Source organism: Heterodontus francisci, chromosome 1 (assembly GCF_036365525.1).
Source record: "Heterodontus francisci isolate sHetFra1 chromosome 1, sHetFra1.hap1, whole genome shotgun sequence".
Lineage (NCBI taxonomy): Eukaryota > Metazoa > Chordata > Chondrichthyes > Heterodontiformes > Heterodontidae > Heterodontus > Heterodontus francisci.
The window spans coordinates 168,182,922-168,197,992 of record NC_090371.1 but is presented as its reverse complement, the minus strand read 5'-3'; the positions used below and the strand labels follow the sequence as shown (position 1 = coordinate 168,197,992).

The following is a 15,071-nucleotide window of genomic DNA, read 5'->3' as shown; positions in this document are numbered from 1 at the left end:
CTGTGGTGCTAACCACTGCGCCGCCCTAAATACTTTTGAACAATCTGCGTACATTGGGGGTGGAATGGCATGGTATCAGCAAAGTGACTGTGCTGCCTGCCCACAGTCGGCATTGGGAGACCAGAACAATGTTCAGGTTTGAGGCCTCATTGAATTGCTACCAATGAGTTGTGGATGCCAAATGGTCACCTGACTGCAGCATGCTGATTGTGAAAGGGTGGAAAATTAGTTGACAGGTCTGACCTGTGTTGGGTACAGGGGGGTGATTCCTGGGATCGGGTGCGTTGCATGAGCCAGCAGCATGCTGGAAGCTTATTTATGGATTCTGGAGGGAGACTCCTGCTTCTCAAAAATAAAATGTTAAAATCTCTTTGGCTGTTTTGTGAGCAGCTTCCGCAATGTCAAAACGGCTGCTGGTTTGGCCATTCAATGCCTGGTACATATAGTGGATTATGTGTGGTGCATACTCCACTCATTTTACCTGAAAAGTGCAACTGGGATCCTTCAACTGGAATAGAGCCCCAAATTGCGTATTTAAGCAGCTTCCTGCTTGTTTCAGGTGGGTGCAAAGCTGGCTCATCTACAGCCCACCTGAAAATTGCATCTGGTGGGCCTTGGACCTCAATGGGGGAGCCAAACTGCCCTCTCTTGCCCCCACTCTCCCACCAATATAGCTGCTTTTCAGGTAAGAAAGAAAAAGGCACCCAATAGTTGAAAATCATCCTCATTGTATTCCACAGTAAAGACAGTGAAGTGATATAATTCCCATACAGTCCATTATACAATTGTCTTCAAGTGCCTGCCTCTGTGAAGTATCATTTACTGAACATTTTTTTAACAAAATCATGATGCAGTGACATAAATCTCACTGAAGTATGTGATTGCATGACTTTTTCATGACATCACCATAATTAAAACAACGGACTGAATTTTACCGGCCCCTCGACGTCACAGGTCGTGGCGCGGGAGCCGGTAAGATTCTTCGGGGAGAGGCCCGCCTTGACCCACGTCGTCAAGAAGCGCTCGCCGCAAATTACTGGTGGCAGGGGGACCTCCGTGTGGCCTCCCCGCCGCACTGTGGTGGCACCCCAATTAGAATATGTAAAACAGTACTTACCTCTGCAGATTATGCAGCCCGCCGCCTCTCCTGCACACTTCCTGATTTTACTTTGAACGAGCGGCCATCACATGCCATCCTGTTCACAATTAGAAAAGCTGGCGGGTCATCAGAGGCAGAAGGTTTCGCAACAGAAGGTAAGTTTCGTTTTCAGGGGTCAAACTCTGCATACTGGAAGGGAGGTACCGTGTACCGTCCCTTCGTAAACAGTGTATACTTTGCGTTTGTTTGTGTGTGTGAAGGAGCAATGGCACTCTAGTCACCCTGTGTTTGGGGAGGGTGCCAGAAACGGTAGGAGCGTCAAGGTTATCAAGATGGTGGGGGCAATTGATGCAGCTGGTAGAATCTTTATGTGGTCATGCTGTGCCTCTCTCAGTGTTGGCCAAGATGGACAATGCACTGCCAAGCCACATAGTTGATCCATGTTAGCACCTGATGTACCCGTCAACACCAATCCCTGCCCTGTTAGGAACCTTTGAATTAATGAAGGATACAACGTCATTTATCACATGGAAATGGGTCTGGCTCATCCTACAATGTGTGATCCACTTCTCCTGAGGATCCGTATGTGCCGGAGGCAAAATCAACAGGTAGGTGCCGTCCACGTAGAGGCCCCCAGTCGTGAGCAGCTCCCAAGGGGAGCTCGCCATTACGGTTGCCGTGCATCTACAGGGTCCATTTGACCTGCCATCGGATGTCAGAACAGAGGCATGTAGAGAGGGTGGTGACATGTCTCACTGCCCTGCTCGATAATGACCTGCAGATCATGGGCTTCAGTGGACATCCTATGCCTGCGGTCCTCATAGTGGCAGTGGCTCTTAAGCTTGATGCCTATGCAGCATTTCAGGGACCCACCGGAGACCTTTGTGGGGGTCACACAGTCAGTAGCACACTGTTGTATGAGAGAGGACACCGTTGCCCTGCACCGGAGGGCCAGTGAGTATGTCCGTTTCAGTAAGAACCCTCACAGCCAGGCCCAGAGAGCCATCGGTTTCGGCACCATTGCCGGAGAACCATAGTCCTCAGGCTCCATAGACTGCACCCATGTGGCCATCAGGCCTCCCGCCAGGCTACCACCTGCAGATGTTGCAATGAAAGGAATCCTCTCAATCTAGGTGAAGCTGGTATTTCATCACCGGAGATGCTTCAGACAAATCTGTGACCGTTTCTCAGGCAGCCGCCATGACACCTGGGTCTTGCGCCAGTCCCAGCTGCCACTGCTGTTCACTGAACTGGCTCAGATGGAGGGATGGCTTCTTGGAGACAAGGGCTACCTCTTGCAGACATGGCTCCCGACACCAGTGAAAGACCCGACCACTACTGCAGAGGAGAGAAAAATCGCCATCCACTGAGCTGAAAGATCTGCCATTGAGCAGACAATCTGCATGTTATAAATGTGCTCCTAATGCCTGGATAGATAGGGTGGTGTCCTGTATAACAGGCCAAAAATGGCACGACCTTTCTTTCCTGCTCGTGGTGGTCTGCACAAATATGCACCCAATAGGGGGCACGCCTGGATAATGAGGAGAGACGTCAACTATATTCATCCTCAGTCTATGAGGACAATAAGGATCTATAACAGGAAGGTGCATGGATGCCACCTAGGATCCGCATGCAGGGTTAGCAGGGATCTAGGGATGAATGGCAGTACCTTAGCAGACGAAGGCTCTCTGCTCCATATGAGCCAAGATGAGTTCTGCAAGCCACTCATCAGCCTTGCTCACCTGCTGTGCAAGAGTCCACATCTGCAGCATGTCGGTGTAAACCATTGGAGTCAGCAGCTGACTGAACTAATTTCCATGTCATTGCATCCGTTGAAAGGCTCTTGAGTTATGGTGACATGGCAATGAGTCGATTGCATACATTAGCGTTCCTGGGGGGCCTAGAGAGCGAGGGATGCGACATTGGCGCTACATGATGGCACACATCATGCACACAGGAAAACAGGACACACATGTTGGTGAATAAGACTTAGTGCAATGATTATTTACATTGCTGTGAAACCTGTGCATTCCCATTTGTGTTAGTGTGTTCTCTGTAAATGCTTGTGAGTGCCCCTTCTCGGTGCAACCTCTGCGCTAGCAGCCTGACTGGAGGAAGGCTGCTGATCTGATTGCCTTCTGGCTGTGGATGACTTTGGTGCTCATACCCTGTGCACACGAGGCCTAGAGGGCCCCAGCTGGTTGGGGGAGTGCTCATTCATCCACTTCCGGCATTGGACCCTTTGACGCCAGATGGTCCCACGGCTACTCACCTCCTCTGCCATCTCCAGCCAAACTGCCTTGTTCAGGTGGGAGGGCCTCTTCTTATTGTTGCTGAAAAGGACCTCCCGCCTTGCCCGTACAGCCTGGAGGAGAGTGAGCAGAACTGTGGGGTCACCCTAGAGTACCCCTTTGCCATCCTCGGCTTTTGGTGTGGTCCTTTAAATGCAAAGGTGACTCCACCGTGTAACTGTTCTAACTTCTGGCTGCAAGGTTTGTCTTGCACATGTTTGAAAACCAATGCAGGACTAGTGAGGAAATCTGTGCTGTTGTCATGGTTTTTCAACTATTACACATCAAAGCATGTTCGCGAACACTTTGCTTTCTCCAGTAGCTGATCACATTTATTGGTGTAATATTTCTAGTTGGCAATGCAGCTAGAATATGAACATATTTTCCTGTTTTTTTAACAAAGGTCGTTTAATCGCAGTTACATGTATTTTCACATAACAGTTGGCAGCGAAATGAATACAGATTCCAAATATATATTAGTCTTTGGCTTTTCACAGTCAGATGATTAGAAGCCCATAGTATGTAAATGTTCTTCAGTATGGTTTATTTCTGTTGTGTATTTGCCTTTTATGGTACATTTAAGTCTCACATCCTGGAATGTGCAAAATTGAGATTTTTCACCCAGGTGCGGTGCGCCTACAAGAAGGAATGTTACACTTGTGGAAGAAGAGGATTGCAACTTCATAGGACACTGGGACACAGCCGGGTAAGTATGTGACAGCAAAGCAGAAAGTGCTGGGGTAACTCAGCAGGTCAGGCAGCATCTGGAGAGAGAAGCAGAGTTAACTTTCAGGTCTGTGAACTTGGTCAAGTTAACTCTGCTTCTCTCTCCACAGATGCTGCCTGACCTGCTGAGTTTCTCCAGCACTTTCTGCTTTGCTGCCAGATTGACAGCAGCCCCACTCTTCAGCAGTCGGTAAGTATTTCTTTGACAGCTGTCAGGAAGCAGGTGCTGGGGCACTTTAAATAGAGCCTCAGCACCTGCTGCACAGCTGTCAAAAAGTTCCTCACTGCACCGGATGTCCCGCCTCTCCCCACATAATATGGGGGGGGGGGGGGAGGGGCAGCTCGGCGCAGTGACGCTAATGAGCCCCCGTGCAAAATATCGTGGGGGCTCTGTGGCAGCCGCTTAAATGTGGGCACCCCGCCGAGTTTAAAGGGCACTGCCGTGGGGCGTGGCGCCCAAATAAAACTCAGCCCAACATGTGGTTCCCTGATTCTCTACTTCCTCCAACCAAAAGAGCCAAATGCGTTTTCATAAAAACACTGTCCTCTTTAAAAATTAACTCCTTGCTCAATCATTAGAAAGTGGCAAAGCTGTTTATACTGGAACAGAGAAGGTTGAGAAGTGATGTGATTGCTGTTTTTAAAATTTGAAATGGACTAAATAATGTTGATTATGACAAGTTGCTTCATTTTGCCCAGTAAAATAGAATGATAGGACATGTCCTGTGCTTAAAGGAAGGTACATTCAAAACTAATCTGTATAAACAATATTTCAGTGAGTGAGTGATGAATCTCGGATAGCCTTCCTAGGGAGGCAGTGGAAGCAGAAAGTAGTGATTTATTCAAATGCAGATTAGATAGATTACTTCCAGAAAATAATATTTTGGGTTAGTATATGTGTAATATGAGCCATGAAATTTGGTAACTGTATTATGTCTGAAACATGTGACTTTGAACCTCTGGTTCCCGAAACCTTCTATCACTGGGGGTTGTCCTTGTCTCATGTCTGGGTCTGTAGTAGACTAACTGATAGAGACTGATGGGCATGACCCTTCAGCAACTCTACTCTTGTTTTAGTATGCAATACCAAGAGGATAGGCGAACCAGATGGACCTTCATGCTTTTTTGTTTAGCAATTTTTATGTTCTTATAAGTTGCAATATCAATTTGCAGCATTTGATGGTGCTATTTCTTGCTCTCTTTATTGTAAATGTATAGGGATGACATTATTTTGGCAGTGGGTAGCTCTGGACGAAAGAAAAAACAGAGAAAATAGAGGCTGTGGAAGAAAAGCCAACCTAATGCTCCACTTGAGAATTAGACTCATAGCCTCCAGATATGTTATTGACTTGCCACCAGCTCCATTTTTGAGGCAGCTGTGAAACATCACATGCTTGTGACTGAGGTTTGCAGACACCCTATTAATACAAGTGAAACCCTGCCAAAAAATATAACCGGGGGAAAACCACATGCATGTGCCAGAATGTCTCCGTAAGAAAGAAAAGTGTGAATGGTTGTGGGGCACAGAGATGAGGAAAGGACGCAGCTTGCTTCATAAATGGAAGCTGTTAAGTAAACTTCAGTGTGTGCTTCTTTGATGAGTTACATGTGCACCACATGCAAAAAACAACTGTCTCCTTCAGAGTCTACTGTAAGCATGATGGATGAGTGAGCCCTAAGGAGTAAAATCTTTCATCTTTTTAAATAAACAATGGCTTACATTTGACCCTTTTTAAGCTTTACTTCAGCCCCTGTCAAGTACCTCCTTTTTTACCTGAAACAGCCAGATAGTTTAGGATAATGACTTCTACCTGTCCACGTGCACAATGATGCTAGTAAATTCGTTGAACATGAGGGGTATTTGAACAAACTGGACTGAGTAAGGCACTTGTTCTGCTGCAATGGTTTTCTGAATAGGGGAACCATTCAAAAAGTATTTGCATGATGTAATAGGGGATCAGAGGACACCAATAGAGATTGTCTGTTCAGCTGCCTCTGTTGCTTACTTCCCCCATTCCCTTTGCCCATTAAGACAATACTCCCTCCAGCCACTCCCCACTACCCTAGCTTTGAACTCCTGCCTCTGTTTAGATTTGTTCCCATTTTGTCCCATGTCTTTTCCAAGTTCATCTCATTGACCTCCTGCTCCCCTGATCACCCATTTCCATTAAACTGCTGACCACTTGACAACCCTTCCTGGCCCACATGCTAACTGATGCTGTAAATGGCACATTCCCCAGAGGTACTGTCCCAGTCCTTTTAAATCTGCTATCATGACCCCCCACCTCAAAAACCAACCTTCTGTCGATGAATTTACTGCCCCATCATTAAGTTATCTTTCCTCTCAGAGGTCCTTACCATGTTGCTGTCTTCCAGATTTGTGTCCATCTCTCCTGCAACTCCGTGTCTAAATCCCTCCAATCAGGTTTCCACCTATCCCACAGCATTGAAATGGCCCCAGCCAAAGTCATGAGTCACATTCACTGTGGTTGTAAGCATGGTTCATTATTCTTCCTCGTCCTCCTTGACGTCTCTGTTTTCTTTGACACACACTATCCTCCTACATCCTGGCCTGTTATCCAGCTTGGTGTTACCTCCTTCACTTGGATCCACACTCATCTATCCAAACTTGATCACAGCATCTTTACCAATGGCTTCTTTACCCAACCCCACACTCAGGAGGGCTCCCAAGATCCATCCTGAAGCCTCTCCTCTTCCACATCTATATGATGACCCTTGCCGATTCTTCCATAGACAAGGTTCCATTTCCACATGTATGTTGATATTTTTCACATCAACACATGAAATGTCCACTGACTCTGTGCTGTCAGACTGTTTCTCTGATTCTCTGTCATGAATGAGCTACAATTTCCTCCAGTTAAACATTGAGAAGACTAAAGCCACCATCTTTGGCTTCCATTAAAACTCTGTATCTTTCTATCAACATCTACACCCACTCCCTGGCCACTGTCTCAGGTTGAACCAGACCATTTGTAATCTCAATGCCATTTTTCACTCTGTGCTGAACTATTGGCTCCATACTCTCTTTATCACAAAGATTGCCTTTTCTCCCTCCATAACATTGCCCACCTCTGCCCCTACCTAATCCAGTACTGTACCTCAGGAGACCTTCTCCTCTTCCTAACCGACATGCTGTTCTTTGGCAACATCACCTGCAAACAAGGATTCCATTTCCACATGTAACCTAATGACACCCAGCTCTATCCACTTCTTCCCTCCACCCCTCCACTGCCCCTTCTATTGTCAGAATGCTTGTCATTATCCAATCTTAGATTATCTAGTTAAACATGGCAAGACAGAAACCATTGTCTTTAGACCTCACCACAAACTCTGTACCTTTGCCATTGACCCTATCCCTCTGACTGGAGCAGACAGTTTACGATTTTGGATCCTTTTTGACCCTGAGCTGAGCTTCCGACCCAATATACTCTCCATCAGGAAGACTACCTGATTTCACTCCTAACGTTACCCATCTCCCATCAATGGCTGAAACCCTCATACATGCCTTTGTTATCTTCAGACTTGGTGATTCCGCTGCTCTCCTGGTTGGAATCCCAATCTCCTCTGTAAACTTCAGTTCATTCAAAACTCTGCTATCCTTATTCTAATCCACACCAGCCCCACTCATCAATCACACTTGTCCTTATTGACCTGAAGTGGCTCTCAGTCTCTTTCATCCTTTTGTTTAATACAATGGGGGCTAAATTGGACAGCCTGTGAAAATGGGTGCAATTGGTGAAACAGGTGCAAGTTGTAGCCAAAATTGCACTCATTTTGAAATGTGCTTTCTTTCTCAAGTTGCCATTCAAACTCGTTTACCTATGGGCAAAAACAACATCTGCCGTGAACAAATGCAATCGGGCAGTGTTTTCCAATGCAATCTAAAAAAAATTGTTTTATATAATATTCCTTGATATATTTAAGAATGGTGCAATTTGATAAATACAGATGAAAATGGATTTACTACAAAAAAGTAAACATTTTTAACCAGTGTCAACCCAGCATGAAGAAGCTGATTTTAAATTACTGAAAATAACTATTAAAAAATATATAGAACCAATTGGTAGTATTACGACCAGGTGAGAAAGGTGTCTTGGGTTCCCTCTCAGCCTTCACCTGACCTTACCATAACAGGGTTTAATTTTAAATACACTGTGTTTTGAGCTCCCCCTTGGTGAATCCTTGTTCATCGCTTTCCAATTATAAGGCAAATAAACCAGAACAAACAGGCTTTCTTAGGTTTAAAGAAGAAAAGTTGAAATTTATTAAACTTTAATTCGGTTAACGCCTACGGATACATGGCACACCCACGCTAGCATGCATACGCAATACACACATGCAAATACAGACAGAAAAGAGCAGAAGAAAAATAAAGTGGAAAAGTTTGAGGCAATATCTGAAGAGTTTTTGTTATGGTTCTTCGAGCTCACTGTAGAGTCCTTGATTGTAGGTAGATCTTGCTCTTCGTTGGGGCCCAGTATTCTTCTTAAACCATGTTCACTGAAGGAGACTTTTCTCTCTTGGGGTTCATATGTCTTCAGTGGATTCGGAGGCTTGAGAGAAAGAGATGGGAGCAGACAGGAGAGGTCTTCAGTCCAGGAGCAAACAGACACTCTTTCTGAGTTCAAACTGTTTGTACAATTCAGAAAAACCCAGGTTGCTAAACAGGTTAGTCACGTGACTAACTGGTCTGACCATGTCTTGGATTACAGAAGCATATAGAATGCCCCTTTTACACACAATACCTGGTGATCAAGGTCCATTGTGGGCTGAATGTGTCAGGGAATGGGCCTTTGTCCTTCCAATCACCATCTGTTAATGTGCAAATGTATTTTCCAGTCACGGCTAATCTGTTTAACAAGTCCTTTCTTCACTCCAGTAACAGTTTAAAATCAATGTTCATGACAAAATTAATGTGCCTCATTCTTGGCAGGCGGGGGCCTAGCATGACAGTACTTATATTGGGGCATAGTAGTCAGTTCCTTAGTAAATTAAAAATAAATTTAAAGCTTTTAAAACGTGCCTGTTAATGCCCTTGTGCCGAAAAGAACCAGGTTAACTTTTGCAGCCTCCTCAAAGGCCCGCAAAAAGGCAAAATTAGTGGAAATTCCCAAGCTGATTAATTCAACCAGGGAGGGCGTGGCCAGTTTTGTAGGCAGGGCCCGCTTCTAGTGCGATGTTTGAATTAGCACAAAAAATGATTACGAACACTTGATTCGCAAATAAAACTTGCGCTTAAAACTCTATGATCTTTTGCACCAATTATGCCGATTTCGGTTGAATGACATTGAAAAAACCAACGCAACCAAACGGAAACTTCAAGCCATAATCTGGAAAGTTAGCTAGGGAAAAAGTTGGGCCTATTAAATTCCAAAAGGTAAACTTTCATGTAGAGGCAGAGAATATGGCTAAAGTATTAAATGAGTACTCTGCATCCATCTTCAAAAGGAAGCGGATGACGTGAAAGTTATACGAAAGAGGAGACGGAAGTTATGGATAGGATAGTAATAAATGGAGAAGAGGAACAAAAATGATTAGCAATACTGAAAGTTGGTAAGTCACCTGGTCCATATAGAATACATCCTAGGCTGCTGAAAGAAGCAAAGGTTAAAATAGAAGAGGCATTGGTCCTAATCCTTAAAACCACATTGGATACAGGAGTACTGTCAGAAGACTGGAGGTTTGCTAATGTTATTCCACTATTCAAGAAAGGGGAGAAGGATAAACCAGCAAACTACAAGTCTGTCAGCCAAACATCAGTGGCAGGGAAGTTATTGGAAACCATTATTAGGGACAAAATAAACATTCATTTGGAAAGCCATGTATTAATCAAGGAGAGTAAGCATGAATTTGTTAAAGGTAAATTGTGCCTAACTTAATTGAATCCTTTGATGAGATAGCAGGGAAGGTTGATCAAGGTGATACAGTTGATGTTATATATATGGACTTTCAGAAGGCATTCAACAAAGTGCCACACAGGAGGCTACTTAAGAAGATGGAAGCTCTACCTGAAAAGGTGGGGAAAGCTGATCCCATAAATCATTTTAAAAGGGAATTGGACAGTTACTTGGGGATGAGGAACTTACAGGGTTATGAACAAAAAGCGGGGTTATGGGACTAAACACGACTGCTCTTTCGAAGAGACAGCATAGACATGACTGGTCGAGTAGCCTCTTTCTCTTCTGTAAGTTTCTATAATTCTATGAGCACCCTTCATTGATTCAATATTAATGAAAATTGGGTGTTTTCTATACCCAGCAGCTGTTCCATAATTCCATTTTCATGCCCCATCAGCAAGCTGAAGACCTACCACAATATTACAAATTTTTTGAAAAATCTTCTCCCTCCTGGGAGGTACTTAATATTTTTATATTCACTTCCCTCCACTTTCAGCATGAAGCTGAGCAGATGTCAGCTCTGAAACTGTTGGTGAGTGGCTCCATTGCAGATCTCACACAGATCTCCCTTCCTATAGTCTGACTTGGAAGAGGTTTTCCTGACTGGGACACCATGGCACCTGGGTGGAACTAACATTCTTGCCTTAAACACTGCCTGATTGTTATGTATGACCAGAAAAGATGTCCACCTCTCCATCTCAGCTAAACAGCTCCTTCCAGAGAGGTGAGACTCGAAGAACTCGGCAGAGAGGGATAAATTTAAAGCATGAATACGTCTTATGAGGTAGGAGGCTTATCATGCTTTAATATTATTTAGATGGGAGAATACTTCATACTGAAAGAACACTCCCACCACACAAACCTCTTCTTAAAGCGACTCTCAATGCATCCACACAGGAACTGCAGTGACGAGGTGTGAAAGACCTGGTCTTCTTTGAGCTCAACACAGACTCCAATAACCAGGGCAAAGGACTTGATGATTTCCTTATGATATTTTTGTGGATTAAATTGGTCCCTAATATTTCCTGTGGAGCTGTCAGTCTAGACTGTCTGGAACTCCTGATGTCGCTTGCAACAGGTGTGAGACTAATTACTGACCAGGTTACACCTGCCCCCGTACTTTAATGGCTTTAAATGTTGGCCATGGCTTCAGACACATGGAATCCTTGGGAATTTAAGTCCCAATCTGATCAAATATGAGAGCTGGAACCCTTGATATTGTCATTATAATCAAAATGAAACATACAGAGAAAGACGCTGAAGTGATTCTACAGGCCATTGTAAGAAAGCCCTGGGAGTTTTCTCCTCTTCATTAGTGACACCATGATGTCAGGCAATAACACCTGGCTTAAGTGGTCGGCTGATAGGGGCCTCGGTCTCAGACTTTTTAATGCCTGTTTTTCTAAAGTACATTGTTGAGTGTTGTTATACTACTGAAGCTGATTTCAAACTGGTACCTGCTTGGTTCAACATAGATTGAGGCACCTGAGTTACCCTTCCTTCTTCACCTCTGTAGTTAGGGAACAAGTAACTCTATATGTGTGTACTTACATGCACACAGAGTTCTGTTCACTGGGAGCGAAATACTGGTTCAGTTTAACTGTCAAGAGAACTGCCTCAGCTGTCAGCTTTCTGCGAACAGGAAAACAGTAACATTCGCGACTCCTCAGATACAGAAGCAGTCCATGTCAATATGCAGCAAGACCTGGACAACATTCAGGGTTGGGCTGATAAGTGGCAAGTAACATTCGTGCCACACAAGTGCTAGGCGTTAACCATCTCCAACAAGAGAGAATCCAACTATTTCCCCTTGACATTCAATTTCATTACCATCTCTGAATCCCTCACCATCAACATCCTGGGGGTTACCATTGACCAGAAACTGAACTGAACCAGCCACATAAATACTATGGCTACAAGAGCAGGCCAGAGGCTGGAAATCCTGTGGCGAGTAACTCACCTCCTGACTCCCCAAAGCCTGTCCACCATTTACAAGGCACAAGTCAGGAGTGTGATACACACAGGATGAAAACCTTTTGTGGTCTTGTGTTCTTGTGCGATGGAATACTCTCCACTTGCCTGGATGGATGCTGCTCCAACAACACTCAAGACGCTCGACACCAGGATAAAGCAGTCTGCTTGATTGGCACCCCATCCACCACCTTGAACATTCACTCCTTCGACCAGTGGCGCAGTGTGTACCATCTACAAGATGCACTGCAGAAACTCATCAAGGCTCCTTTGACAGCACCTTCCAAACCTGCAATCTCTACTACCTAGAAGGACAAGGGCAGCAGATATATGGGACCACTAAGTTCCCCTCCAAGCCACACACCATACTGACTTGGAAATATATCGCCTTCACTGGCGTTGGGTCAAAACCTTGGAACTCCCTTCCTAACAGCACTGTGGGTGTACCTACCCCACATGGACTGCAGCAGTTCAAGAAGGCAGCTCACCACCACCTTCTCAAGGGCAATTAGGGATGGGCAATAAATGCTGGCCTAGCCAGCAACGCCCACTTCCCGTGAAAGAATTAAAAATATGAAAAATGAAAGTGAAAAATACTGCACTAATCCAATGGACTATATGAGTACTTTTTGATGCTTTGCATTGTGTTGGTTGTGGGTTTGTCGCATTGAGCATGAAGCTGAGGTGGTATTAAACTTGAGATGATATTGCATCTGTTGCCTAAAGATGCTTCACATCTGAATTATGTCACACAATTTGTGATGGCATGAAGCCAAAAAGGCTTTGTATTAGTGTAACCTGTGTAGTACAACCATTCTGTTGCAAGTCGGTTGTTGAATGGACATTCCCATAAGATATAGATATATATACACACAGGATGAAAACCTCTCCCTGTTCCAGGTCTCACAGGATGTGAATCTATTAATGTTTATCTACTGATGTGCAGAATTCTGAGCTCATCACTCCTCATTTAAAAAGCATATCATGAAATTTCTCATTTAAAAATAAATCTAAGCAATATTGGAAATTGTAGGGGTAAGCAACATATAGAGCGAGGAGGGCAGGGAGGAGGGGCAGCAGGCACTTTGGTTACAAATCTATCAGTATAAATTGGCAGGCAGCTGTATGGGCACCAGAGTACCAAGGCCTGCCTATAGGACATAGTGTTCTTTGGCAAAGTACCAGAATTAGGAGGGCAGTAAAACAAAATATTTTCACTCAGCAGGGTAATAGAGTTGTGGAATAATTTACTAAGGAAGGCCATTGATGTGGAGGGAATGAATAGCTTTAAGAGGAGACAGAGGGATTGAGGGGTACAATGAGAAGGGATTTGATGTATCAAAAATGGATGGACTTGTGGGCCTAAAGGCATTTTGCTGTTCTTAAAACAGGTTCTAAAAATGTAGCTTTGTGTTCTGGATAAATCTAACCACCTTTACGCTTAACAGCTCAGGACCAGTTTCACCCCCATAAAGTCTTTGAAGTCACTCCCAATTGTCGAGCAATAAAAACTGAACCACAAGCATTGAAGTAATCCACAGCACTGACCTTTACTCCATAGCGGCCGGGCATCCCAAGTTCACCTGGCTCGCCCTGTTCCAGGTCACACAGTAACAGACAGGGAAAAGCAGCAGAAGGGGGTCAGGAGAGGAAGATAAAGAGGAAACAATAAATCAATCATCTTGTGAACACTGTTAAGAAGCATGGTTAATGGTACTTTAATATCAATGCTATATTTAAATGGCAGTCAATCTTTGCAGATGGACTCTACGCATTAAAATGAGTGGATTTAATTAACATGGAGTGACAGCTGTCCCCTTTTGATTTCTGTTTGGAGGATTGGTTTTCGTTTAACTGATGTTGTTGCAGTGAATTTGGTAATACGACAGATAAATTAAAAATAGGCGGGATTCTTCTGTCCTTATTCTTCGACCAACAGTTTAAAAGTTATAAATCTATCTAATACGACTGAAGGAAAAACAATCATGTAGAGTAGTACTGTTATTATTCTGCTGGTCAGTCCCTCCCCCTGTCCCTGGAGTTACAGTGAGATACAGTTGGAGACCCCTCACCCACACCCACACCCAACACCACAAGCACCACCCCCACTCCCCACCCACCATACCAGGAATACAGCAAGATACAGTCAGTCCTTCCTCTCGGGGTTACAGTGAGGTACAGCCGGTCCCCTCTCCCCAGCTTACAGTGAGGTACAGCTGGTCCCTTCTCCCCAGGTTACAGTGAGGTACAGCCGGTCCCTTCTCCCCAGGTTACAGTGAGGTACAGCTGGTCCCTTCTCCCCAGCTTACAGTGAGGTACGGCTGGTCCCTTCTCCCCAGGTTACAGTGAGGTACAGCTGGTCCCTTCTCCCCAGGTTACAGTGAGGTACAGCTGGTCCCTTCTCCCCAGGTTACAGTGAGGTACAGCCGGTCCCTTCTCCCCAGGTTACAGTGAGGTACAGCCGGTCCCCTCTCCCCAGGTTACAGTGAGGTACAGCTGGTCCCTTCTCCCCAGGTTACAGTGAGGTACAGCCGGTCCCTTCTCCCCAGGTTACAGTGAGGTGCAGCTGGTCTCTTCTCCCCAGGTTACAGTGAGGTACAGCCGGTCCCTTCTCCCCAGATTACAGAGGGGTACAGCCGGTCCCCTCTCCCCAGGTTACAGTGGGGTACAACCGGTCCCCTCTCTCTAGGTTACAGTGGGATACATCTGGTCTCCGCTCCCCAGGTTACAGTGGGGTACAGCCATCCCTTTTCTCCAGGTTACAGTGGGGTAAAGCTGGTCACCTCTCCCCATGTTACAGTGGGGTACAGCCAGTTCCCTCTCCCAGGTTACAGTGGAGTACAGCCTGTCCCCTCTCTCTAGGTTACAGTGGGGTACAGACTGTCCCCTCTCTCTAGGTTACAGTGGGGTACAGACTGTCCCCTCTCTCTAGGTTACAGTGGGGTACAGACTGTCCCCTCTCCCCAGGTTACAGTGGGGTACAGCCTGTCCCCTCTCTCCAGGTTACAGTGGAGTACAGCCTGTCCCCTCTCTCTAGGTTACAGTGGGGTACAGACTGTCCCCTCT

At 45.3% G+C, this 15,071-nt stretch overlaps 1 protein-coding gene across 1 annotated transcript in view; it reads right to left on the bottom strand.

Annotated features, from left to right (window-relative positions):
* LOC137369605 (collagen alpha-1(XXV) chain-like) overlaps positions 1-15,071 on the bottom strand; it is a 164,022-nt gene that overhangs the window by 39,413 nt on the left and 109,538 nt on the right. The window contains exon 16 of the mRNA XM_068030959.1: positions 13,554-13,598. Within this exon, the coding sequence (XP_067887060.1) occupies positions 13,554-13,598 (45 nt within the window). The remainder of the gene's footprint in view (positions 1-13,553; positions 13,599-15,071) is intronic.